The sequence below is a fragment of the Mytilus edulis genome, chromosome 5 (assembly GCF_963676685.1).
Source record: "Mytilus edulis chromosome 5, xbMytEdul2.2, whole genome shotgun sequence".
Lineage (NCBI taxonomy): Eukaryota > Metazoa > Mollusca > Bivalvia > Mytilida > Mytilidae > Mytilus > Mytilus edulis.
Genome location: NC_092348.1, coordinates 83,574,165 through 83,601,094, shown reverse-complemented (window position 1 = coordinate 83,601,094; position 26,930 = coordinate 83,574,165). Strand labels below are relative to the sequence as shown.

At 31.6% G+C, this 26,930-nt stretch overlaps 1 protein-coding gene across 3 annotated transcripts; it reads left to right on the top strand.

Annotated features, from left to right (window-relative positions):
* Window positions 1–263: 263 nt before the first annotated feature.
* Window positions 264–26,930, top strand: LOC139524649 (2-(trimethylamino)ethylphosphonate dioxygenase-like). 3 transcript variants are annotated; one of them, XM_071319606.1, is made up of 16 exons: window positions 264–451; window positions 9,277–9,404; window positions 9,817–9,887; window positions 10,297–10,364; window positions 10,708–10,841; window positions 14,907–15,031; window positions 16,045–16,100; window positions 16,857–16,932; window positions 18,777–18,821; window positions 19,187–19,311; window positions 21,050–21,190; window positions 22,300–22,360; window positions 22,642–22,695; window positions 23,484–23,552; window positions 24,968–25,072; window positions 26,396–26,930. In XM_071319606.1, the coding sequence occupies exons 1-16, from the start codon at window positions 318–320 to the stop codon at window positions 26,507–26,509; spliced, it is 1,506 nt and encodes a 501-aa protein (XP_071175707.1). In that variant the 5' UTR covers window positions 264–317; the 3' UTR covers window positions 26,510–26,930. The 3 variants fall into 3 exon arrangements, with proteins under 3 accessions (XP_071175707.1, XP_071175709.1, XP_071175708.1); XM_071319608.1 differs by lacking the exon at window positions 264–451 and adding an exon at window positions 2,744–2,889; XM_071319607.1 differs by lacking the exon at window positions 264–451 and adding an exon at window positions 5,724–5,782.

Below are 26,930 nucleotides of genomic sequence, written 5' to 3'. Positions count from 1 at the left end.
TGTAATAAACAATGATTTCATACATTATTTTTTTTGGTTTACACTTTATATAGGGCTTTATTTATGATCTTATTCTAGAGAACACAATTCTTATTCTACATATTTCACCTTTATCAAAATTAGGAAATCTGTTTGGTCGTCCCATTTTGTTGTAGGGATGTTTAGATTAAGTGTCGAGTTAATATGTTTATTATTTTGTGTTGTCTGCGAGAAACAAATCATTTTTCTGATCTAGTAACTAAATTCAAAAACTATAGATAATGTTAACATATATATTTTATTGAACTGTGTAAATTAATCGGAATGCGAATGACAACATGCACCTACAATTCTTTTGTGTGTTTCCCGTTTCGGTAACACATGACATTTGCGCGGGAACTTCTTACATAAACATCGTTTTTGGATTATTGAAACATGTGAAATGTACTGTAACAGTTACTGATTTTTGGAGGTAATGTGATATTATTTATTATTCAATAGTACATAATTTTACGTCAGGTTTGTACACATTAACTCTGGTCAGTGGGGGATGGTAATTCGTGGCGGATCCAGGGGAGGGGGGATTCCGGAGGTTGAACCTCCCTTTTTTGTTGACGATCAATTCATTTGGATAGGGATATCAGTTGGAACTGACCCTTTATCCTGGGTTAGGATCCATGTCCCCATTCAAATGCATTGATCACCCCACAAAAGGGGCGATTCCAACCGGGAACCATCCTGCTGGATCCGCCACTGCACACTACTGAGGGGGGGGGGGGGGCAAGGGGTTTAGCTGTTATGCTGTTATGGGGCATTTTAATTCTTTGTTATCTGTTATTCTGAAAATATATTTGCTGTTAGCTGTTATTGTCTTATTCTTTGTTAGCTGTTATTGGGTTTTTAGTTTTTTTGTTATCTGTTATTGTGATAATGTATTTGCTGTTAACTGTTATTGAAAATTGGAATGTTAACATTTTTGAGACAGTCAAAATTCGGTAGAAATTGAAGATCATTGGACACATAAGTCTACCACTATTAATATGTTGGTCCCGTATTCGGAGAAGGATTCCATTAACTTATATACCATCACAAAAGTGAGGTCTAGGACAATTCCATTATATATTATGATTATCCTTCGTAATACATTCCATTTTTTTTTTTGAACATTTATTTAGAATTATTTTATTTTTTTGTATGAGGATAATGTTCCTTGTAGTTAAGAGAAAAATAAATAAAAGATGGGGTCACCGTTCATTTGCGCTCACAATCTGCCTTCGAAAGAAGCATACATCTTTGTAAAAGTGTTTTTTTTTCCTGTTGAACCAGAGACATATATACACAGAGATTGGCAACTCCGTGAAATCCCGTGAAAGATCGCGGCCCGGGATGAGATTCTCGTCGATAAATATTAGAACATGTAATCAAGTCCGGATGAATAACCTCGATAGATAATCAAGAAAAGCAATGGGAAAATTATTTCAGATCATCTTATAATTTCTTTTCTAAAAAAAACTACTTGAAATCGTTATATTCATTTTTATGTATTTATTGAGAAAAATATTTTTTTCTGCATTTCATATAATTTAAAAATTCAAATCTGGTAATGATCAATTGTTATTACAAGAAACTTTTCTTTACCGCATATCTTTGCAATAGTTTGCTCCTTAATTACACAGTGAAATTATGTGTGTCCGATTTTCCGGTAATTAGTCGCTTAGAGTTGTGACTGTTGATTCACAGGTGTGCGATTACGCAATTTATTGCCCTCCGATCACCTGAATTTTGCCGGAGGTGAAGTTCTATATGGATTATTACTTGGTAATTGTTTTTAAAACTAAACAAATTCTGACATATTATTTTAACCATGACCAGAACTTTATTTTAACAGAAGCACTGGCCAATACTATAGTATTCAATCAGGAAAACAAAAAGTCTTTTAACATGTCAAAAAAAGAAATGAAGCAACTTTTTCATATATAAAAAATATATAGCCAGTAGAATTTTGTATGGTGAGAAACTGATTTTATATCTGTTTTAATTTAATTTTAATTTTTAATAATTATTGTCGATTTGACCTAGAATAAAATTATTTATGGAACCTTTGCATAAATTTGATTTTCCTAAATGCACGTACATTATAGTGTTGTCGAAATCACTATTTTTGCTGCCATGAAATATTGAATATGAATCTGTCATTATTTGTAGTTTTTTTTTAAGACTTAATATCACAGACTCTGATTAAAAACAATTTGTATCATAAGTACATAAAAATGCCCTGCTGAACTGTAGAATTTTAATGTTTTGTTTCATAGATCACCGGAGTACTACAACATTCTTATCTTTACTCTTTCCTATCGGGTAGTGAAACTTGAGTTTGAAATTAGAAAGATTTAAAATTGTGCACAAGTTTTATCTGATCTTTTTGTGGGTTTATGTTGTTCAAGGTAATTTTCGGTGCAGTTATTTTCTTTTCATTTGTTATTTTTTCCTCTGTATTACACGACCTTGTTTATGAAAGAAAATCTTTAAAGCAGAGCATTTTTGTTTGTTTGTAGCTCTATTTTAGAACATGTAATTTAAACTTGTTGAAATGAAGTTAGTCTAAAATTTGCCAAAGTAAGCTTTAAGAATTCCCTTTTTTTAATTTAGATTTATTATGCATGTCTCTATACATAGTATGCGACGCGTAACAATTTAAAAGTAGGTGTTCTCTTATGTGCATTTGATACGGTGCATTTATTATGGATATATTTCAGACTTCATTTATGAAAGGAAATCTATAGAGCAGAAATTTGATTTTTTTGTGTATCAATTTAAAATGTTGATTCAAATCTCTTCAAACGATAAAGTAAAACTTCTTCAAAACTTATATATGATGTATAGTTCGGCGTCCGCAAAAAAGAAGCCAAGGCAAGTGTTTATCTCTTCTTCACAAATACGTATTTCATTGAATCTCGATATTTATCATGTTTATAATGTTTCTAACAATGACGTTCTACCTCCATAAGCTTGCAAATGTCATGGCGGGTCACACATCATCAATTCTTTTTTAGGCTGCAGGGATAATTATATATGCCTCTTGTTATTCTCATATTGTGAACATCATATCGAATCTATATTTTGAATATAACAGTTGTAGAAAAAAAAATACCTAAAAAAATGATGAAAGCGCAACTAGGCAAGTCTATACACCAACAAAAAAAGTATGCCTACAGCGAATAAAAACTTCATATTTAGGTGTAATACGAACTTCCATCAGAACATTGAGTAACATTGGGGGTTCATGGAAAGGCACACCTGCATTTGTTCATGCAGCATACATCGTATAAAAAGTAAAATCACAAAATTCTGAATTCCAAGTAAAATTCAAAACGGAAAGTCCAATCCAATGCAGTGGTCATAGCCAGTATTTAGTCAAAAAGTCAAAACAGTAAGAGAACGTACAACCCAAAGGTAGCACATTTAGCTGACCAATACACAATTGGCCAAATGATTAAAATTTTAAAGTTGAACACAACATACTGAATCAGTGTATTGGACAGTAGTGATCATCTGTCAAATGTACATCTTTAACTAGTTTCAATAGAACACGAATATAATAATGTTGAGATAAATTTCAGAAATGGAATAATTGTATTTTATGTTTAAAAGTATTATGAAGCGACATACAGTAATGAGTAGTAGACTATCATCGATCTGACGTTACCCTTTTCTGTATTGGCATTGTTACCAATTTGATAATCCCGTATGAGCACGAGACACAAGCATGAACTATTATGGGTGGAAAGTTGATGTCAGGATTGATATGGAAATGGGCACATTAGAACCTATGCAAATTCTCAAGAAAATGGAGAACTTGTAACTATTTCTGGCAAGAATTGTTTTCCCACTGAAATAATTTCATTACAAAGCCTCATAACAGTTCCAAAGAACAGGCCTTGAATATCATAATGTCAATATCAGATTTTCTTTGAGTGTAAGTGTTTTTTTTCTTTTGCTATTTCCATTTCATTTTGCTGGCTTCTTCCTCAACAGCCATTAGAAGTGGGAATGCTCAGAAAACCTAACCGGGTGTGTGAATCGGGCGGATAACTGACTTAGGTGATTCTGCGGTAATTATTTGCCGATTCTAGTGCTTACACATAACACATACACATAACACATATGATATTATTATACCAAGTCAGGAGTATGACAGTTGTGATCAATTCGTTTGATGTGTTTGAGCTTTTGATAAAGACATTTGATTAGGGACTTTCCTTTTTGATTTTCCTCGGAAGTTTTATTCCTCACAGATTAATAGAGTTAATATTTTGACTAATAATGTATTACGTGATGTGATTGAATTCGGATATTTTCCTCCGAATCGAGAGAAGTGGTGAATAACTTGCAAATAATGTAACATCAGGTGATTATCTCCATTACAGAGATATCACTCGTCGGATAAATGTTATTGTCAGTAATCTTTAATCTTTGATGTGACGTATGTCAGCTAAAAGATACATTGTTTGCTACTGACTCTAGGAATCCTTTGGCCTTTTAATAACCTTCTAGGGTCTATAGCACGCATGACTTTACTGTTGCGTGTTCTTTTTAGAAAAATAAACAATAAAATACAAAACCAGCAATAAATGACGTCACCATTAATGGTGTTGATGTGATGTCATGAACCCCACATGAAATTTCATACCCCCTTTTGGATCCATATGGTTCACCATGTGACGGCGTTAAACCAATCACAATGTTATAATATCCCGCTGTGCAATCAGGATACCTGTTCATATATTAAGATGTATTTTCTGATGTAAAATCAGAGTACCAGTATCACACAAGATGTTTAGTTCACTGCATATGCTGAGAGGAAGCATACCAAAAAACATATAAAGATGAGTTTATACATACGTCAGTTACATGTTAAATTCGACCAAGCTAATCACCTCGTCTCACTCACTAAAATATAAAACAAATCAAAATAATAATAAAAACCAATAACAAGCTTAAAATAATTTTTTTTTTTTATCTATAATACTAAAATAACGAGATCCAATTTGTCAGCCGTCATGGGGTAAAAACGACAAATATCTGTACAATCGACATTTGACAGGGTCACCACCACAACGGTGTATTTAGGATTTTGCTATATATACGGGTCATAACCACAGGGTTTACACTACGAAATTCAATCATTGTCACACTGTTCCCTATTGTAGTATTTTAATCAGTATGACTTTCTAAGATGACAATACGAATACTAAAAATCTGGACTTAAATTAAGGCGTATAGGTACAGTTTTTAATTTGTTAGCATGACGTAAAACAGCGAATCAAAGAATTCAACTGTATTTATAACTAATATAGCAAAATGCTGTTGATTAAACAATTCTCCATTCCATGCCCTTTTGTTTTCTTAATAATTACTATCACCAATAATTGATAAGTTCCACGTCGACGGGTTCAAATAGAAAGATTTCGAAAGCGGCAGAGAAAACTGTGCATCTTATAATTGGCATGACTTTATCAGGTAATACGCATAGTTATATACTTTAATTCAGTCATAGACCCGCGAAATCACGGGTGTGTTCTAGTATTTTATAGAATTGTAGAACTTATTATTTGACAGTAGATTAACAAATAATGACATCATAACTATATATTTAATTACTTTGACATACTATGATGACCGTCCCAGTAACATATCGGGTGTACTAATAACGGTACACTTTATCTTTTGATAATGATAACACATTCATTTTATTGCTGATGATACATTATCAAAACTCATGTGTATGCAGTAAGCAGGTAAGGTAAGATCATGGTAAATTTTTTAGTCGCATTCCATCGTCCACTCTTCTTCCAGATGACATGGTTCATTTTGTAGGCCTAGTGGAACTTCCGTTATATTCTTGCCGTAATTGTGCAATTCATATTAATTATTGATACGTAAAATCAAAACTATAAAATAAAGTATTTTTTAAAATGAAAAAAAAAAACCTTGTAAACACTCACAATTATGACAGTTCTTGTCCATTCGTAGTTGGTGTGTTTTATTATTTGATTTTGCCATGTGATTATGGACTTTCCGATTAGATTTCCCTCTAAGTTCAGTATTTTTGTGATTTTACTTTTTCACATATTGATCTAGAACTGTGTGCAACGATCTATTAACTGCACTGCTACAATTTATATTTTGGACACTAGTAAATGATTTTAATTACATGCGTCTAACTCCAAGAAAGTCCTTAAGTTAACAAGCACCCTTTTATTCACTCATTCAGGCCTCTTTTGAACCCTTGTTGCTTTATAACTAAATCTATTAAATTATTGAAATTGATACGGTCCTGCCTTTGGCATTAACAGCTTGTGTTATCTAAAAACTAGGAAATTGATAACGGAAATGTCAGAATTTTACTTCTTTTGTTTACTTTTATTTCTATTTTTAAGATGATTTGAAAAAACCCCGTTAAATGTCAATGCGCATGCAACGTTTCCTAAAATACCATTAACAATAACTCGCCAGATTAAACTTCAGACTTATTTGCTTGTTCGGAAATGTTGGTACCTGGAGAAATGATTCAATTGTTAACAACAAACTTCGTGTGTGCTTTTAAATATCATTTGCCTTTAAGTGTACCCAGGTGATATACGACAAATCAAACAGTCATTTTTGTCTGTCTGATATAATAATACCTTTGCACGGAGAAAATGCAATCACATGAACTTAAATGTCTGCTGGCAATGTATGTTTAACGTCAGATAAATACAATGATAACAATAAAGATAAAAGAGAGGCAATAGATACCAAAAGTACATTGAAACTTATAGGTCGAAAATAAACTGACAATTCCATGGTAAAAACATAAAACAAAGCCAAAAAAAACCAAGGACAAAGACAAACATAAATATAAAATACACAACGGAATTGAGAACAAAATGTATTAAAAAAATAAACACACTCGTTTTTGATTCGGGTATGTTTTGGATCATACCTGAGAAACATTTATACTGTGAAATCATTTTATCGATTTCGAAGGGATGACGAAGAGCCGAACTAGCTCTATAAAGGGAGTCAAATGCGAGGATGTTCATTGGCGTAGTAGTTTGATACTGGACATACTGGACATATCTAGCACAATGAATGATAGTCACTACGTTGTGATATAAGTGAAGAGCACCAGGTTTTGTGGAACGGAAGTCAAAAATGATATCTAAACATATGTAAATAAGATTGATGTAATTTAAGTTTTATTTATCGATAAAGTTTAAAAAATAAGGAGATGCAAGGTACTTTTATGTACAGACGACCACATTAACTGCACTAACCAAAGACATATTTTTTTTGTTACATTTAAATATACTGCCTGTTATTTCAATTCATCCATTTTCTTAATTCATTGGTTCAATTGACAGTTCCTTTACTGATCGCACACATTTGCTTCAGACTTATTGAGTGAACAAGAATCCCATTTTATAAATCTTAATTAATTTGAAATAATCGTTTCCTGTTTAGCATATTAATCAGACGGTTATCCTTTTGTTTGACTGCACATTAATCATACAATTATCATCAGTAATTTTATCAACAAATCAAACACAGATAAATATTTGCTGCATCAAAATTAACATGGGCAAAAAAAATAAAATTCTGCATGTTTGATATCCCTGTATAAAGTGATGTTTATGTTTCTTATTTTCAAGTTTGAATTTAAATATATATACTTTGTCACCGCGAAAAGCAGTCAATAGCATGGTAAGTTCAATGTGGTAAGGAAACTTATAACACCATTATTTATTCTACGCACCATATTTGATCGTCCTTGGTCATCTATTATCAATTCAAAGAAAGAGTTGTATGAGATTTGTCTTTGAAGTCCCCTATCTGAGATTAGCGTTGTATTAATACCATAAATCAGATAATTTCACAAAATATGAACTACATATTTTGGTTTTGTATATAATTCACGGGATTCAATTACAGGTGTAACTATATCTTCTGGAATGTATGCTAGACTATTGTATGTCAGTTGTGTTGTCAGATGTTCTTCTGTACTTATCTGTAGGTGGCGTTTGATATAACTGATTAATGATAACATGACATTTCGTTTTTTATTGTCCTCTTTATATTTTTTATCAAAGACGTATTGAACCGAATGAATATAATTGTATTATGTTGATTTAGGTTAAAAAAAAGTATTCTAATTTATCATGGTATCCATAATTTAGGCTTGCAAAATATAACACCTTCATTTTTGAACCATGTTAAAGATATTTAGTACATTTTCAACAATCATTTCGTGCAATTTAGAACTGAAATATATTTTATGTAAAATTCAATGTTTATATTACTAGTACTTGAATTATTTCAAAAGAATGGGCGGATTTTAATCAGTTATTTAATCTTTGGTCAATTTATCTATACACTAATGTTTTGGGATACACTCAGCAACGAAGTGTCCAGTTATTGTTCCTAATCCGTTTTAAATATTAATTAAATATACGTGTAATCGCAAAGTAAAAATTCTGATGATGTTCATGTAAATCAGAGTTAAAAACATTGTAAATTGTATTAATCACGTTTAATTATCAACTCACATTTGGAGGTATAAAACAGATTAAAATTGTCATATCAGAAACTCTAATACACTGGAAATTTACCGTACATAAATGATTATAAAGTTAATAAGTTTATTCGTCCCATGTCATACACTCAGTTCGTTTGTACTGCTGATTATATAACTGATAACTCATTCGTACATGTAATCAGTATAATGATTGATGTATCTGTAATTGATGTCATACATGTCTTACAATCATTATGCAAATTAAAAGGTATGCTCCTCCTGATCATTTGAAACACATCTAATAATAACTCGAGTCTATACTTATCTCATGTTTAAATACTAGTATATAATACATGTAGTGTATAAATATATAAAAACTAATCTTTTCTCAATATAAGAATAAAGATGTCCGGCAGTCAATTGTTTTATTTACCTCATCATTCATAACGACAATGATGATGGTCAGCCCATTTTATACTTTTTTTTATCTTTTGAAAGTATTTCATATGAGTTATAATCTATATATTGTTTGCTGAATTTATCATATTGAATAATTGCATAATATGTCGATTACTGTTTTTACATGTATCTTAAGCAACTTTTTGGTGGGTAATACAATTTGCAGAAATGACAAACCTCTTTCAAATTATTTATCTTTCTAAAATTATCAATAAAATCATCAAAAGACTATTTGAAAATAAACCATATACCTCGACGTCATTTTATCCTTATTGTTTCAGCAATTATATCATGAGGAGTTTACATTATGCAAGCTTGAAAAGAGTGTTGAAGTGTCGGCTGCCATATTCATTGAAAGCTCAGAACCTAGTTCGCCAAAGTTCATCATTCTTCCTATGTCAGGACAAAGGTAAATTTAGCTTGAACACTAATATACGGACCAGTAACGCTTTATTTTAGTGTATGATTTTGCTCAATCTTTTATTTTCTTGAATTTATTTTTACTGTTGAGTTGTTTTACAGGGAATTTTTTAATGGTCATAATCGAAGAAAAAAAATGTATGGCTATATGATCTACTTTTTCAAAAGGATAATTTACCGGATATACTGTTTCCGAGTTCTTTTGTGTTTATTGTGGGCTGTTTTCAAGTGTTTAAGATATGCATCGCTAGGGAGGAATATTGTGAAGAATGCAAATTAAACAAACTACACCTAATATTTAATATTATACCAATCAGGCTTAAACCTTTTTAATACCACTGTTTTAATGACGAGTGTAGCAAGCAATATACATTATACACAAATGTACGTATTAATTCCAGGTACACTGCATTCAAAGATTTCATATTGTTCAATCAACAGTAGAAACCTGTCTTCGAATGCTTCATCGGATGTAAGTACATAAAACACGGAAATGTGGTATGATGAAACATATCTACCAAAGTCCAAATGATGTGAATTTAAGCAATTTTAAGTCAGCATTCGGCTTTCAATATGTACAAGATCAATACCATGTAGTCATATACTCTTTAAATCAGTTTGAATAAGTTGACTCATAATATTTGCGCGATACAACGAACATACTTAACTTGGTTTTAAGACAACATGATTATACTTAGTCATTATTGTTATAAACACAACAACACTTTAAAACTTTAAGACATCAACAGTGCTAATGAGGATGAATTATGTTATATTTCTAACGTATGTGGTTTTTTTTATTATTGATATCTGGCTATGATAAAATGTATTTCTTGTGTTATAATGGAAACACAATAGAACCAATATTCTGTCATATACAGGTGACGACTGACATAAGAGATGGCGGTAAATCACTCGCCATTGATTTCAAACAGAAAGAGCCGATGATGTAAGTTTTTTTGCGGTTTCTTGCATTTCAATATTTTTTCTAAATATTAATCAGTTTAGAAATCTTGAAATAGTGCGATAATTTCTGACGGTTTTGCAGAACTAAATTAGAAATAACAGCTTTAATGTGTTGAAATCAATCCCAAAATTATTACCAGCGTCATATTTAAGCTCATTAAAGACGTTCAGTAATCATATCTCACCATCTTTAATTCAATTTCAAGGCAAAGTATTATATAGCTTTTATTCAAACTATATAAGAAAAAAAAAAAATGTTTTCCAATAAAATGTTGGTCCATCAAGCGTTAAAAGCAAATTAAAACGTTCATTTACATTTTTTATAGATTTCCTAGTGTATGGCTGAGATTTAACTGTCATTGTCCATCGTGTAAACAACAGCACAGCGGCCAAAGATTGGTGGATGTAGCTGATATTGATATTGACACGCTAGTCAAATCGACAGAGATTTCAGAAAATGGTAAAATTCGTCTTCTCAGTACTTGTATGTTTTATTCGTACACAGATAAATTTGAAAAAAAAATGTATTTTGAATTTGTTCTTATATCTACTTTTTGTCTAAGTCGTGTGATTTGACATCAAAACTATTTTTTTTTATTTTGTATCAAAATACAGAGATAGCTTAAAGTGTTAACAGATGCTTCCTTTATATTTGTGCTATTTTCACATTTTTTGATGGGTGGGAGAACCATATTTCTCCTCACTAGTAAAACAAAAAGTAGGGTGCCCAGTATTGAAAAAGACGTCTAGTAAACGAGTTTAAGTTAACGGATAACACACGGCTATATTTATATGCAAAGTATTGGAAAATCATTATAATCATTTCCAATCAGGAATGTCGTCTTAAGCTACCGTGGTCACGTTTTTCAAAAATTTGTGGTTTCTTAGTGTACCCAAAAATAACTCCTCACACAGGTCATCTTCAAAACGAAAAATAAAATTATTGCTTTCTGTGTTATTTTTTCAAATGATACTTATCATTTAGCTTTAAAATTAAAATATTCATATAACGAAAGCTGAAAAGATTTATATAATTTAAGTATAAGTATTTTATAATTTTAGTAAGAATATTTTTTTAGCTGACATTTACCACATTTTGAACGATAGAAAAATTGATGCGTGCTACTTTCACTGGAATTTTACTCTGTTTACAGCAATAAGACATGGTTCATATGTGTGTCAAATATCTTTCGTGTAATGCTAATCGGTGACAAGAAAATAGCAATTTAAAACACAAATTTAGTGATAATTTTGCCTTGATTCAGACACGCCTTTTCTCGTGCCGTTAATCGTTTTGTAGCTTACACTATCAGGTCATAAACTAGGACAATTGTCACTAACTCCACATCTCTTGTGGTCGATTTGTATGTTATGAATACTCTAGTTAGTTTGAAGATCGTTGTTTTGTTTTAGGAAATATTTTTTTGTTGGTTTTTATAACTTATATTGCTTTTTTGAATTGATAGTTTTGTTATAATTGTAATATACAAATCAAATCCTTCGGTCACGTTTAAGACCCGGAATATGGCACACATTCACAGTCCTGTTAAACTATGCCTATCAAGCCCTAAACGAAGTAGAAATGAAATAAAATGGGATAAGTGTGTTATATGTCAGGGTTCTTCTACTGAATATGCGAGGAATTAGCACAAACCAAAGCTTTATCGAGGCTCTGGAAGCAGGGAAAAAATCATATATATTTTAGTATATTGCATGATGCTTCAGACCAAGACCATCTTTGTACTGATGATTACAAAATATTGTAGCACCATTCTTGCTATAAATCGTACACTAGCAGACACAACTGCAGTTATTTTAAAGCTGAATCAAGTTTTTGTTCGTCTGTAAAAGTGATTCAGGTCACATGTAGAAGGTTGTCAAATTCCTGACTGGAAAAAGTTTCTTTAAGTCATAGAGAACCAGCAGGCCTAAACCAGATTTTTTGGCGAATCGATTGTTCAGCATCATGGTAGATCAACAGTTACTATGATACATGAGGAAGTCATTTATCTAGCTAGCACCTCCAAAGACCCTAAATCTGCACAGAAGGAGAATTATTTCGTACGCCCGATGAAGTAGATACTCGCATGATATGACATGCTATTCATGTAGACACAGAGTTCGTGTGAAAGGAATCAAGGGTAGGATAATAATAAAGTCACAAGATAAAGATGTTCTGATCTTATGCGTTCATTTCTTCCTCTCCATGCAGCATACGCATGAGCTATGGTTTCAAACCTTTCTAATTATGACATCGATGAATCTATAAATGCAGCTCAGGATCTTTCTGTTACGATGAATGATCTTAAGTCAAAACTCAAAATAGTTCATTGTGACCAAACAAATTGAGCGTAAAATTGGCTAAAAATTGTCTGTTCTATGGTTGGGTTGTTGTCTCTTTGGTACATTCCCCATTTTCTTTCTCAATTTTACAATTTAAAAATTCCTCCCTTGTCAAACTTCCTACTTCTTTTAAACTATATGTAATATAAGCCTCATTCCAGACATAAATTTGATGTCTTCCAATATAGCAAAACTATCCTATATTCTCCCTATCAGTTCGGATGGGAAAAGAAGAATGACTTGTTCCTTTCTATCTCGAAGATCTGATGTCATATGAATTTCTGTAAGATTTAGTAGTCATTTGCTTCGAACAAAATCTATCATGTACAGTTTCATGCCCATGTTAGGCAAATAACATTTGTCAAAATTTAAATACTGGTCTGGTTGCAGCTAGAAACATTGATGACGACGAAGATGTAGATGTATAATATTTCAATTTTTTGTTTGTACCTTATGAATCATTGTTAGCTATCGAATGAAAAATAACCAGTCCATAATCTTTTCTAAACAATAAATATAACATCTACTCAATTTTGAAGTTGTGGAAATACAGTAATAATCTATCTATAGGGCAAGATATGTAAATGAAAACAACAAAAACCCTGACATATTGTTTCTGACCTTGACGTGGTTGGTGGGCTTAAACCACAGGAGACCATAGAACATAAAAGTTAATACTAGCTTCGATCATAGTTTTCTATTTGCATTTGTTCTTTATTTTTCTAGTTTTTGCTATGCTGTTATCAGCTTGTCTTCATTTTATAAGTTTTTTTATAATGTCCCTTTAGTTTCTCATGCCTCTTTTGTTTGAAACTATTTGTAAAATACATCGGTGCTGTACATAACCCTCTAGATCTCCCTTGTTATATTTTTGGAATATACTTGTAAACATCATAGCCAATTGTTGCCCATTTAGTCATATGTATATGTAGGACGGAGTGCATTACCTGTTTCTAATAGACTTTTGTTTTCATAACTTTAATCCCCTTTTTTCTCCGTTTGCATTAATTTTTACTTCTGTAAAGCAACACTATACACAAAGCTTTATATTCAACCAAGTTTGACGTTAATGTTGCACGAATTTCGAAACAAATGATTTATATATACTCTTTTACACCCAAAAACATAAGTTTGATAATTACCTTGAAATTGACGAACACCTAACTATGAAAAGACGTGAAAAACACATTTTGTTTTCGACAAATTATTAAAGTTAAGATCTAAAAAACATCTTTAAATCTAACTTGTAATGAATCGAGAACAAACATTTCAAATTTAGAAATTGAAATAGGTCAAGGTCACTGTTATTTAACAGCTGTTTGGAAATTTCAAATTTGCACCCTAAACACAAAAAGGTCTATCTAAAGTCATTTTAGGCGATGAAAATATAAAATAAGTTCGAGATTTAGATACAAAAGATATTTTTTTATAAATAAGTTTTTTGTTATTTTGCTCCAAACGCATATGTGTAGGAGAAACAAGCTATATAATGTGACTGTGCATTTTTCTGAAATTTTTGATTTGACCTTTGACCCTGATTTAAAAAAAAACGTGACCACGGCAGACAACGACGACAACGGTATTTCGATGAGGTTTGTTCTCCTCTTTCCAATGATATAAAATATAGCCGTGTGTTATTCCGTTCAGGCAAATCGATCAAATTTGTTGATTGGGCACCCTACTAAAATGATTGGTCAAAATTAAATTTGTGAAGTCAAATTTTCTTGGTTTCTTCTGAATTTCCTATTGTGACGTCATGTATAAACCATGTCTGATGACGTGACACAAAAAGTACACACTTTCTTGAAATCTTTGAAAGGAAGCAAACAAATCATTATAGAAATAGATGCCAACACTATAACTCGTGTATTACGATATTTCTCCACTCTGAACAGTTTTATTATTCAATAAGCTCGGCAAGCCTCGCGAAGTAAAAACTAAAATTTATCTGTCTCAATATATCGTAACATACTTGTTGCAGTTGTGGAATCTATATTTCTACACACGCGACAACTGCAAAAATTTATTAATAAGTGACATTTCAAGGCAAATCTGTTATAACGACAAGATTATAACGAAATATTTTACGTGACACCTAACCTCTTTAAAATGACATTTACCATAAAGAGTGAAAGGTTAAGCTGATAATAGTAAATATCCTTCCATAAACTTTCATTTACAGGTGACGTACTGCACATAGAATGGACGGATCACAAAGGACAGATTCCCATCAAATTTCTTAAAGAGAATAAATTGTCTGTCAGTGAATCTGGAGAGAAATTTTCATGGATCTTAGATGATGATTTGGTAATTGGTATTAAACACACCTAAATTCTTATGTTTTATTTTGTGTTGTAGCAAATTGTTTGTCAGATAAGTTTTTTCAATCAATATCTCTGAAAATGACTTGTATCATGATTATAATTTCACTGGAATCAATTATTCTCACACGTGTACTAAGTAAAAGAAAAAGACGTACAACAACACTCAAAATCCTGAATTGATAAGTTGCTACGCGTTACTTTAAAACTGTAATTCTTAATGCAACAATAGAATAGATACATTAAAGCACATATTTGCTCTCTTAAGGTGTAACACCACTAATTCGGGCCCGGCCAGAAAGCACATACCAGAAAGTAGTACATATTTAACGCAAAATAGTTCCTACGCATGAGTGTAACTTTCAAAATATGTAGGATATTTAGGTATTTTTGGCATCAAATAAATGCTAAAGGACTGGTGATCATTGTAGAACACTTTTGGATTTTTAATCTTAAATATTAAAAAAACTGCACCAAATTTTAAAAAGAGTGTACATTTAGTCTGTTTGTCAGATCTGAAGTACCTGTTTTGGTACATCCGAAGTTCCGGGAACCAGTTCTGTCTTATATGCCATGCAAGGTATGTTGATTTTTTCAGTAGAAGACACCATAAAGTGTTGCTTTGAAATGCAATGATTGCCACTTTATTTGAACTTAAAATGAAAGAGGTGTGCCTGGTTGAAATGGAGGAATTTAACATAGAAAGTAATGGGACCATGAATTAGTGGTGTACTTCCTTAATTGAAGTTTCGACAACTTAAAATACTCCACATTTATTTAATTCAGTAAGAATGAAATTATACTTAGCGGATTTGTTAAACAGGTTTTCAACTGAGTATTTTTGCATATTCAACATTTTAATATAACCGTGGACATTGCTTATCTCGACAAGTACAACACATCGGATAATAAAACTTATAAATGCTTAAAGATATTATGAAACATGTTATGATTCTTGAAACTATATGTTACTAAATAAAAGAGAGGTTTTTTTTCCAGACCATTACAAAAATGACGTACAGTGATATGATATCAAATGACACTAACAAAGCACGGTAATTACATACTATCAGTTTATAACTGCCTTTCATTCAAAGTCCGAATTTAAAAACTAATACAAGCCTAAACCCACCTACGGGTGCGGGTTTTCTAGATCTATTTAAGAGAAATTGGTTGCTTTGAGCTGTCTTCTGCTCTTTGGTCGGGTTATTGTCACTTTGATAAATTCCCCGTGTTCATTCTCCAAAAACTATATCTACCACATTATTTTGCAGTAGCATTATTCTGTCTTACTAAAAAATATAATTGCCGTTTTATCAGTTCGAACAATTAATGGGTGCCATCACGAGTTGGTTGATCGTTATAGAATATCTGTTTCACAGATGATGACTCATATTTTCTTATCTTCGTAGCCCGATTGTCGTCGACATTCACCTTGGTGTGACCTATAAAAGGAGATAGATTAATTAGTTTGTTATTACACGAACAAACTGACGGACATTTTGACCCTTCCGGAGCACCTGATATTACCAAAGGTTTATGTTTCGGTTCGTGTTGCTCATTCATTCTTCTTTTTTATGGTCTGTTTTCATACGGTTTGCTTGTGTGATGGTCTTTTTTTCTTTTTATATCGTTGCGTAATCATTTTATTGCCGTTCTATGAGTGTAGATATCCCTTTGGTATATATATCACCTTTTCCTTGAAATTGGTTAAACTTAAATTCTGCAAACGTCTTGTACTTGATATTAAAGTTCCATTGTCCAAAATATTAATTGTTCCGTCTGTTTACACATGTATTGAAATAGTTTAGCTTTTTACGTGAAATAAACGAACGTGGTTTGTGTCTCCTCACAGGCGTTCCTACTGAAGAAGATATGGTGGCTCGGGTAATGTACTTTTATTAATTTTTACGTCGTATTTCGTCATAAAGCTCTTCAACTGTTTTGGTTCCTATGCATCATTGACTTTCAAATTTTCGGCTGTGAGCGTTCCTGATGTAGGTAAATCAAAGCGCCTCGTTTGCAAAAACTTATTAAATTATTGTTTATTCTTCAAACTGTTTGATAGACAAACAATAATTGTTTTAAAAACACCGATAAGATTATCAATCAACACATATACGTCAATGGAACAAAAAATGTTGATGTATAGAAGACGCGCGTTTCGTCAACAGTAGATTCATCAATGACGCTTGGAAAAAAGGGTTAAAAAGTCCGAATTGAAGTACAAAGTTGAAGAGCATTCAGGACCAAAAATTCCAATACAGTGCTAAGTAAAGGTGTAAGTTCCAACGTTCTCAACAAATGACAATTAAGAACAATATTATAAACGGATATGATTAAAGTCATAAGAAACCTCAAATTAATAAAAGTTATGCATATGTTTTTTATAACTAAATGGAAAGTTTTCATTATACAACTTATGTACATACACTTTTTTCTGAGGAAAATTCTCTAATTTGTCCACATTTAAAAGAAGTTTACTTATTTTTAATTGCTTCTTCCAGGAAGCAATTTGCCGACATATTTTCCGTATGCATAGTGACCTGAGCGTAACTCTCCTCGTAAAAAGTCCGGTGATCACAATACGCATGGATATGTCATTAAGATATTCATTTATCTGATTGTACATGTTAAACACGTGCTCAAAACCCATTCTTTTTGTTATTTGTTTATTATAAGGTGACAATCGGTAAACATCGGCTTCAAAACACGGCATTTAATGAGCAGCCATAATTGTTATATCATAACAGACAGAGAGAAAAAAAAATTGACGATTATACGATATATTTGCGTAAAAAATGAGAAAATTGTGCACAGAGGACTAAGTTTATGATATAAACATGCATTGGTTCAAGAATTGGATAAACATTATTTTTCACCACTTACTCGTTTAATATGATTTTAATTTGCCAAGAGCCTAATAGTTATAAAAGAGGGACGAAAGATACCAAAGGGACAGTCAAACTCATAAATCTAAAACAAACTGACAACGCCATGGCTAAAAATGAAAAAGACAAACAGAAAAACAATAGTACACACGACACAACATAGAAAACTAAAGAATAAACAACACGAACCCCACCAAAAACTAGGGGTGATCTCAGGTGCTCCGGAAGGGTAAGCAGATCCTGCTCCACATGTGGCACCCGTCGTGTCGAATTATAAACTAGAATTCAATCATACTAATTTGTATCCATCAGTTCGAAACTCAGACTGTACATAATAGAACAACTTGCTTCATTTAAGCAATACTCATAATAAAATCAGAGGAGACATTGGTTTAAAATATCTTTATAATCATATTTAATTTATCGATTATATTCCGAACAAACTAGTTCAAGGCATCGTGATGGGACAAACAGGCTCTTGAAAGACAATCTCTTGATTATCAATTTAAGATATTGTCAGTTGCAAGACTTATATATATAATACAAAAATTAAATTGTACATATTGATGGTAAATTTTTAATGAACAGATATTACAACTCGTCCACAGCACTGATTGCAACTCGCTCTTGAGGTGATTCTTTCAAATATTCAATATCCTATACTTTTTTGCCCTGAGCGTACCTAATGATGCATTATGCAGCGATCGCTGATTTTCGTTTTATTTATTTCATATACATAATACTTAAGTTTAAAAAAATACCTTGTGTTGCTTTTCTAAAATACATATCGAAATGATTTATTACATTGGTTAGCTTCAAATATATATTTGTTTGTTTTAGGTAGCCGAAAATTTTGCTCCAGTACAACGTACAATATATGGATTAGTGAGTGTTCAATGGTTAATCTCATCTTTATGTAGTTGCAATGTGCATTTTAAGTTGTTTAAGTAAATGTAATGTCAAGGAAAACTAATGAAATGAAAAAAAATCTAAAAATGTTGGTCAAAGATATTCCAATTGAAACCTTGCAAAATAAAAATAAATTGATTACAACATACAATTTTATTGATACAAATCTTGCTTTCAACAAGACAGAATCTCATTTAAAATCTTTGATCATGAACAAATGTGCATAGTAGGATATACATACACGAAAAAATGTTTATTGTTATACCAAAAATCCTTTCATTCCTTGTTGTGTACGGCTAGATATTGTACTTTGTCATAAATTTGTCATTTTACTATTACAGACGTTCCCGGTTCGAGATGTTCCAAATCCAATAAATATTGCTTACTCTACCGCATATTTGCCCCTTCATAATGACCTACATCATTACGAGTCTGGACCAGGGTTATTTTTTCTGCATTGCCAAGAGTAAGTAGCAGTTCAGTTTTCTGTTTGTTCCGTTGTTTATCTTTATAGTTGATCTGTATCCTTTACATTTAATTTCAGTTAAATCGATTATTGACTATCAAACAGCGGTATACTAGATTTGCCATTACTTACAATAAACAAACCCGATCGGTGATAGTACATTTATTGTAACCACAAACAGCAATATATTTACAGCTAGCTTGCAACATTCTTCAGTAATAACAAGTTTAAACTTTCCAAATAGGTATGGAGTGTTTTGCCGTTTCATATATTTACGTCAGCATTTAATTGTAAAAGGAAAGTCTTACGTTGAAAGGTGAACAAACAAATTATTCATTAGAAGAAAAATGTTATATTTGGATCTCCTACATTAGATTGACATGCAATACAGTTTATACTTTTACTCTTTGTATTAAAATTAGTTATTTTTATCAAGTAAAAGTAAATTGATACGTTTTCCTTCATCATCACATAGAGTGTAAAGCGATATGACTTTATCATTACATAAATTTATCAGCGAAAGTCACCCATCAACATTATTATGCTTAAAATTGACCTTTGTTCTGAGGATGACACCTAACGTGATATACTTGACACGTGTTTTAGTTCTTTTAGTGTACTGTTTTGAACTTACACCTTCTTATTTGTGCAATGGGATAGCATATCACTTTTAACGAATGCATATCAAATAACTACATATCGGCAATCTTCGAGTACATTTCTGTATTTTCGTATATTACATATATTGTCATACTGATGATATGACATCAACACCATACACGTTTTACATATGATATATCTACCATACATTAGAAATAATGTTAATTAAAATAATCGTGGGATACAAATTAAAACAAATGACTATCAGTCCTTATCCAATAATATATATAGCAACATATAAGTCGACAGCATATCAAATACCCACTGGCGTACTTTCAGACTTCGGCCATACCTGTTTTTTACATTTTGTGAGCTATTTTAATTTCATAGTCCACTTAATGTAACATCGATAGTAAAAAAAATCAAAAATAATTATTGTTTAGTAGTTGAGTTTATTTTAAGATGATTGAAACTTATAGTTTTGCACAATGTAGCGACGGCATTATTTCCTTCAAAATATAAACTATAAGTATATGTAAGGTTGATCATATTATGGGTTGGTAATAAACATTTTTTTTAATTTACCTTTGCATGTGTGCTTTGTATTCTTTTCTCCTCAATTCTAGTAGTTTATAAATTCCCTAAGTATAACCCCCTCCCAACACACACACACACACACACACACACACACACACACACACACACACACACACACACACACACACACACACACACACACACACACACACACACACACACACACACACACACACACACACACACACACACACACACACACACACACACACACACACACACACACACACACACATACACACACACACACACACACACACACACATACACACACACACACACACACACACGTAAACTTTGAATTATAAGTTGTATTTATTATATTCAAACTGGTTATATTGTATACTTGCGGAATCGCACACTGGACAATAATTTTAGTGTGTAATGATACTATAATGTAACAATTAAACACAAAGATATGCTGTGAATTATTAACGAAAGAAATTTTGGAACTACATTTTAGACGAATCTAAATACAGTTGCACATGCTTTGTATGTTTAATTCAAACTTCAAACAAGAAATATCAAATTTCCTTTTTAGGTTTGAGGAATGTGTAGAAGGTGGTGAAAGTATTCTTCTTGATGTTAATCGTGTTGCTGAGGAATTCAGAATTCAACATCCGGAGGATTTTAAAATCTTGACCCAAAATGCAGTCACAATTCAAAAAGTTCATTATGAAAGGTAAATGAAAAATCCATAATTATTCTCTTTTTTAAACTAAAGAAATAACTGACATTACTACTTCTGATTTTGTTTTAAATGTAAGAAAAATAATCTACTATATTACATAATTCAACACAATGAAACACTACTTCAATAATAGAAAAATTGGAATTACATAATACAACATCAAGAGAGACAAATAGTCATTAAATATACAAATATTATTATTCATTACACAAAACGCGAATTAAATCTGTTTAAGACTAATTATTATTGTTTGAAATAAAATAATTGGAAGGCAAAATCGATAACCAAGTTGAAAGACATTTTCAGAAACTAAAATTTATAGTGAGACAAAATCCTACAATAGATTTGACATATTCCAAAAGTAAATATTCCTAGAAATATCTGCATAATTTATAATTTAAGTAAAAAGGAGAATAACAAAAATACCAAACTCCAAGAAACATTCAAATCGAAAATCCCTTATCAAATGGTAAAATCACAAACTTCAACACATAATCGTTTTAAAAACAAATGTTATATTCATGACTTGGTTTGTGTAAGCACGTGAATTCTATTAAAATTAAAAAAACTAACCAACATGGCTGGTAATATCCAAGGGGACGAGACTTTAACCAGAAGTGATATCGAGCAAATGGTTTTAAAAAGACCAAAAATATATCTAGTTCATATTTTTGTCAGTTGAAACTTCAGCATCTTTGTCAACTTGTACTGTAAAACATTGTTATATTTGCATCAATAATGCTATTGTGTCGAAAAAAAGGTGTCAAATATACATGCACATTAAACGCAGAATTCCTATTACCGTTTGAAGAGTATTAGCAGAATTACTCCGTTGTATTGTCAGGGACTTGATAGATTATAAGTTTTATTTCATTTGAACCGGTTTTATATTGCAAGAGTCTTAACAGTTGATAAGATGCCAGTTGTTGAGCATAGTTATAGCTAAACCTGTAAATTATTGTCAGGGACTGGCCAGTTGATATGAGGTCAGTTGGTGAGTATATTTGTGTTAAACCGATTATTTATTGTCAGGGACTGGCCAATAATAGAAGGCTAGTTAATAAGTATAATTATGGGTCAACTGATTATGAATTTTTCAGAGACTGGCCAGTTGATATGACGTACAAAAGACCACACATAAAACTCAATGACAAGGACGAGGTATAACGTTTATTATTTTTTTGTTTTGTATTTGAGTTTAACTCAAGTTTTCTATATATGGTATCAGTATTTTTAATCAAATGTTGTGAATTATGCATATTCTTGTTTAGTTTTATTACTATAAATGTGAAGTTTGATAAATGAATTTGAAATAATGTAAAGAGTTTTTGATTTATTTGCTCCTTATTTGTTATGTGCTTTTCATTTCCTCTTTTTTTTAAATTTAAATGTGATACACTAGTACTGATTTTAAAATTTTTCCTCTATTCAATTCTTTTTAGATTGTTGCAGTATGTTGGGCACCACCATTTGAGGCACCATTTTCGGGTAAACTGGTAAGAGGATAAAATCACATAGTTATGTCTATTATAGGTGTAATACCACCATTGATTTCCCCCTATTAGTCTTTGTTAAATTGGCACTCTAAAAAAAAATTGAACAGTATCTACCTTTATATCATCCAAAGAAATACTTCGCATGTATAAAGTTTAATCCTTTCCAGGGCTACAGTGAAAATTTCACACTAGATTTCATTGCATATAAGAAAGTAACCATCACCGGAAGTAAACAACCCAATTTTTACACTGTTATTTACTGGTTACCTGCTTTGGTAACTATGTAACCTTAACTTTCCAAAATATTTTATAAGACCATCATATCAAAAAGGAATGTTTTTGACTCAGAAAAATTTAAGTGCATTGAAATGCAGGGTTAATTTTCTACAACTGTCAAATTCAAGGGAATATGTTTTTAGACCTACTTCCGTATACAACCGGATGTGACGTACCATGATTTGGTGGTATTACACCTTATAAGCAAACATAGTTAGTTAAGCTTTTTGGTTTAAAAACGAGATATGTCTCAATAACAAATAAATTGCCGACTAAAATGGAAACATTTTGAAAATTCGTTTTCGTCCATGTTTCGACAACGTTATCATTTTTAGTTGATATCTAAAGGATAAGACAGGACTTCACCAATCGTCAATATTTAACTAAAATTATCAGTAAGTGCAAAGATGTATCGTGAAGGGCAATGGTAAGCATAAAACATAAACCACTTATTTAAAGTAAAAATAATTTCTTAACTAGTATCATATACATTTGTCTGTTTCTTTTTGTAGGAAGATGTTGAGCCATACTACAAGGCATACCATAAGTTTGCAAAGGCTGTGAAATACTCACCTAATATTGTAAGTGCGTTAAAGAGATAGTGCAACTAGATGTAACTTTTCTTTAATTTCTATTATTGAGCATGCCATTTAAAGCCTATTTTGAAGAAAATTAAACACAATCATTGCCAAAATAAATATTTTAAATATTTTATTATGTAGTTCATTCAGATCATATTTCTTATTTCAGAACAGTAGGACAAATATTAAAATGTTATTATTGACCGTTTCAACTTTTTAAAATAAATGATGCGTCCGTCGTCCGTCGTCGTCGTCCGTCGTTAGCTTTTACAAAAATCTTCCCCTCTGAAATCATCATTGGGGTATCTAGTCTAAAAAATTTGTGGCGTGACCCGGCCAACCAACCAATATGGCCGCCATGGCTAAAAATAGAACATAGGGGTAAAATGTAGATTTTGGCTTATAACTCTGAAACCAAAGCATTCAGAGCAAATCTGTCTGCCCTGAAATTTTCAGATGAATCAGACAACCCGTTGTTGGGTTGCTGCTCCTGAATTGGTAATTTTAAGGAAATTTTGCTGTTTTTGGTTATTATCTTGAATATTATTATAGAGATAAACTGTAAACAGCAATAATGTTCAGCAAAGTAAGATCCACAAACAAGGCAACATGACCAAAATGGTCAGTTGACGTCTTAAGGAGTTATTGCCCTTTATAGTCAATTTTTATGAATTTTGGAATTTTTGTAAATTTTTGTAAATTTTAACAAAATATTTTCCTTTGTAATGAATGGGCCAAGTTCATTATAAATTGAGATAATTGTAAGAAGCAAGAATGTTCAGTAAAGTAAAATCTACAAACACATCACCATCACCAAAACACAATTTTGTCATGAATACATCTGTGTCCTTTCTTTAATATGCATAAAGACCAAGGTGAGCGACACAGGCTCTTAAGAGCCTCTAGTTGATAAATAACTTTAGTTTTATAACTTAAAACTATATGTCGAGTATCTTGTAAACTGCAACCTTTTAAAGAGTTCATGAAATGATAAACAGTTCTTGTATATAAAACAGGACTTTAAGGGCAATTAAATCTGAAATCTCAAAAAACAAGATGATAATCTGTGACAAAAGCCATTTTTTTTTTTGTATCTACAATTAGTCTTAATACAGAGCAATTATACATGGAACTTAACCACTGGGTGTGATTAATGGTCTTTTTAACAATATATAACGACTTAGCATAGAATAATTAAATTTGAGACAACAGCAGATTGTATGAAACAGTCTGTAAATACAGACATTTCAACTTTATATAGGATTAGTATATGTGTGATAAAAAACCTTGACATACTATTTGAACAAAAACAAGATGACAGATTTAGTTCGTAGTATTTGCTTCAACAATCAGCAAAAGTTAATTTTTTAGGCATACATTTAATTCAAGATTTTTTATTTTTATTTTTTTGGCAGTTCAAATTCAAGTTAAGGCCGGGAGATTGTATAGTATTTAACAATAGGAGGATTCTACACGGAAGAGAAGAGTTCGTGTCAAATGGGGGTAGCAGATATCTTCAGGTATTGTATTTACAAAGAGGGTAATCTAAACAATATTTTCCAAAACTATACATGAAGAGGTCTCAAAATTTAGATATAAAAGAGGGACAGTCAAACTCATAAATTGAAAATAAACTGACGACGCCATGGCTAATAAATCAAACGACAAACAGACAAATAATAGTACAGAAGACACAGCATAGAAAACTTAAGACATATAATCTACATAATTAAGCTATTGAAAGCAAATTCATAGAAGATTTATGAAGACAGTACAGAGAGAAGCATGCAGGTTACAATGTACCAAATAAAATTACATGGGCGCAGCCATTTTATGAAGGGAACATGACATAGAGATAAAAATAGATGGCTCTCTGTGATTGGTTGTTATATCTTTTATATATTTTTCTTCTGGAAAGCATTATGAATGAAGTTTCATGCAAGCACAAATTTGTCCTTAAATGTATAGTATGAAGGGCCGGAAATATTTTATTTATGTTGCTCTAAATTAGGGAAATTTTTATGCGAAATCTTCAGGTATCGTGAAAAACCCCAAAATTCACCAAGAAAAGCCATGGGACCATATATATTTGAGTGCGGTAAAATCGCAAGTAGATATCGAGCTTCAATTAGACAACAGCAGTTTTTCCATAATTAGTTTATCAAAAGCGCCTTTTAAGGAGATAATTGCTAAAAATAGCATTGCCGGCAATGGGGCCACCATTTAGTACTTTATATCCTGCATAGTCTTCGAAAACCGTGTAGTTTAGTTTAAACATATTTATCTATAGTGGATCGGGAAACAAGTTATTGCAACTTATATTAAGTCCTTTTTGCGGGTACGAGTGCTGCCTTATAGCGACATTAGCTTGTTTTTCGAAATCTACAAGGGTATCTTATAAGTGCAAGAGATATAGCACTTTCTTATTACCATTTTTCGTCCCTTTCCGACAAACTACCATCGTTTCTCAAGACCATACACGCAAATAGTGTCAAGGAAGAACCAAAAATTCAGTCCCTAAAATTTTCTCCGCGGAACGGGGTTCGAACCAGGAACTTTTGTGTTAGTAGTCTGATGCTCTAACTACTACACCACAACTACACAGTGAGGCATACATGTAGAACGAAAAAGAAAAAAGATACTTATTGTAGCATGAATTTTAAACGCCTTTTTAAAACAAGTGTATATAACAATCATATGATATGCAAATTTCTAGAACATGAAAGGCAATTTTCAATGAAAAGATAGTAAACGCCGACTTAGCCAATGATACGTGTTTGTAGTACACGTTTGCATTAAACAACATTTTATACGTAAATTTCTATACTAGTATTGTATTTCAGGGTTGCTACATAAATATCGATGAATTCAAAAGTCAAGTAAAGGTGTTGTGTAAATTATCAGGAGACCATAGACCGGTTAAACCTGTAGGGAACGGGTGCTGGATAACATGTTAACTTTGTACACACACATACTATGCGTAATAATGTTAAAACTACAACATCAATAACAAAGAATACAAGTCGTACAATGCTAACTGGTAAATATAACAATCATTTTGTCATATGATAGTTGAAGGAGAATATTGTATGGCTTTTTCAATATCACGCTTATATCAATTATGTTCTAAGAATTAAAATTGTTGAAGATTGTTACATTTGGGAATTTCCAAAAAAGTATCATATACACGTTAAAATGTACGTAAACATTGTTTTCTATTTGGATATGAAAAAATGTACTGTGCAACCGTGACTGATATTGGAAACAATCACACCTGGCTCATACATGACAATTTCTATTGGTTGTATAACACATACAATTTCTTTTACATTATATCTTGTATTATCTTTTTAAAATTCAATAAATATATTCACTCGT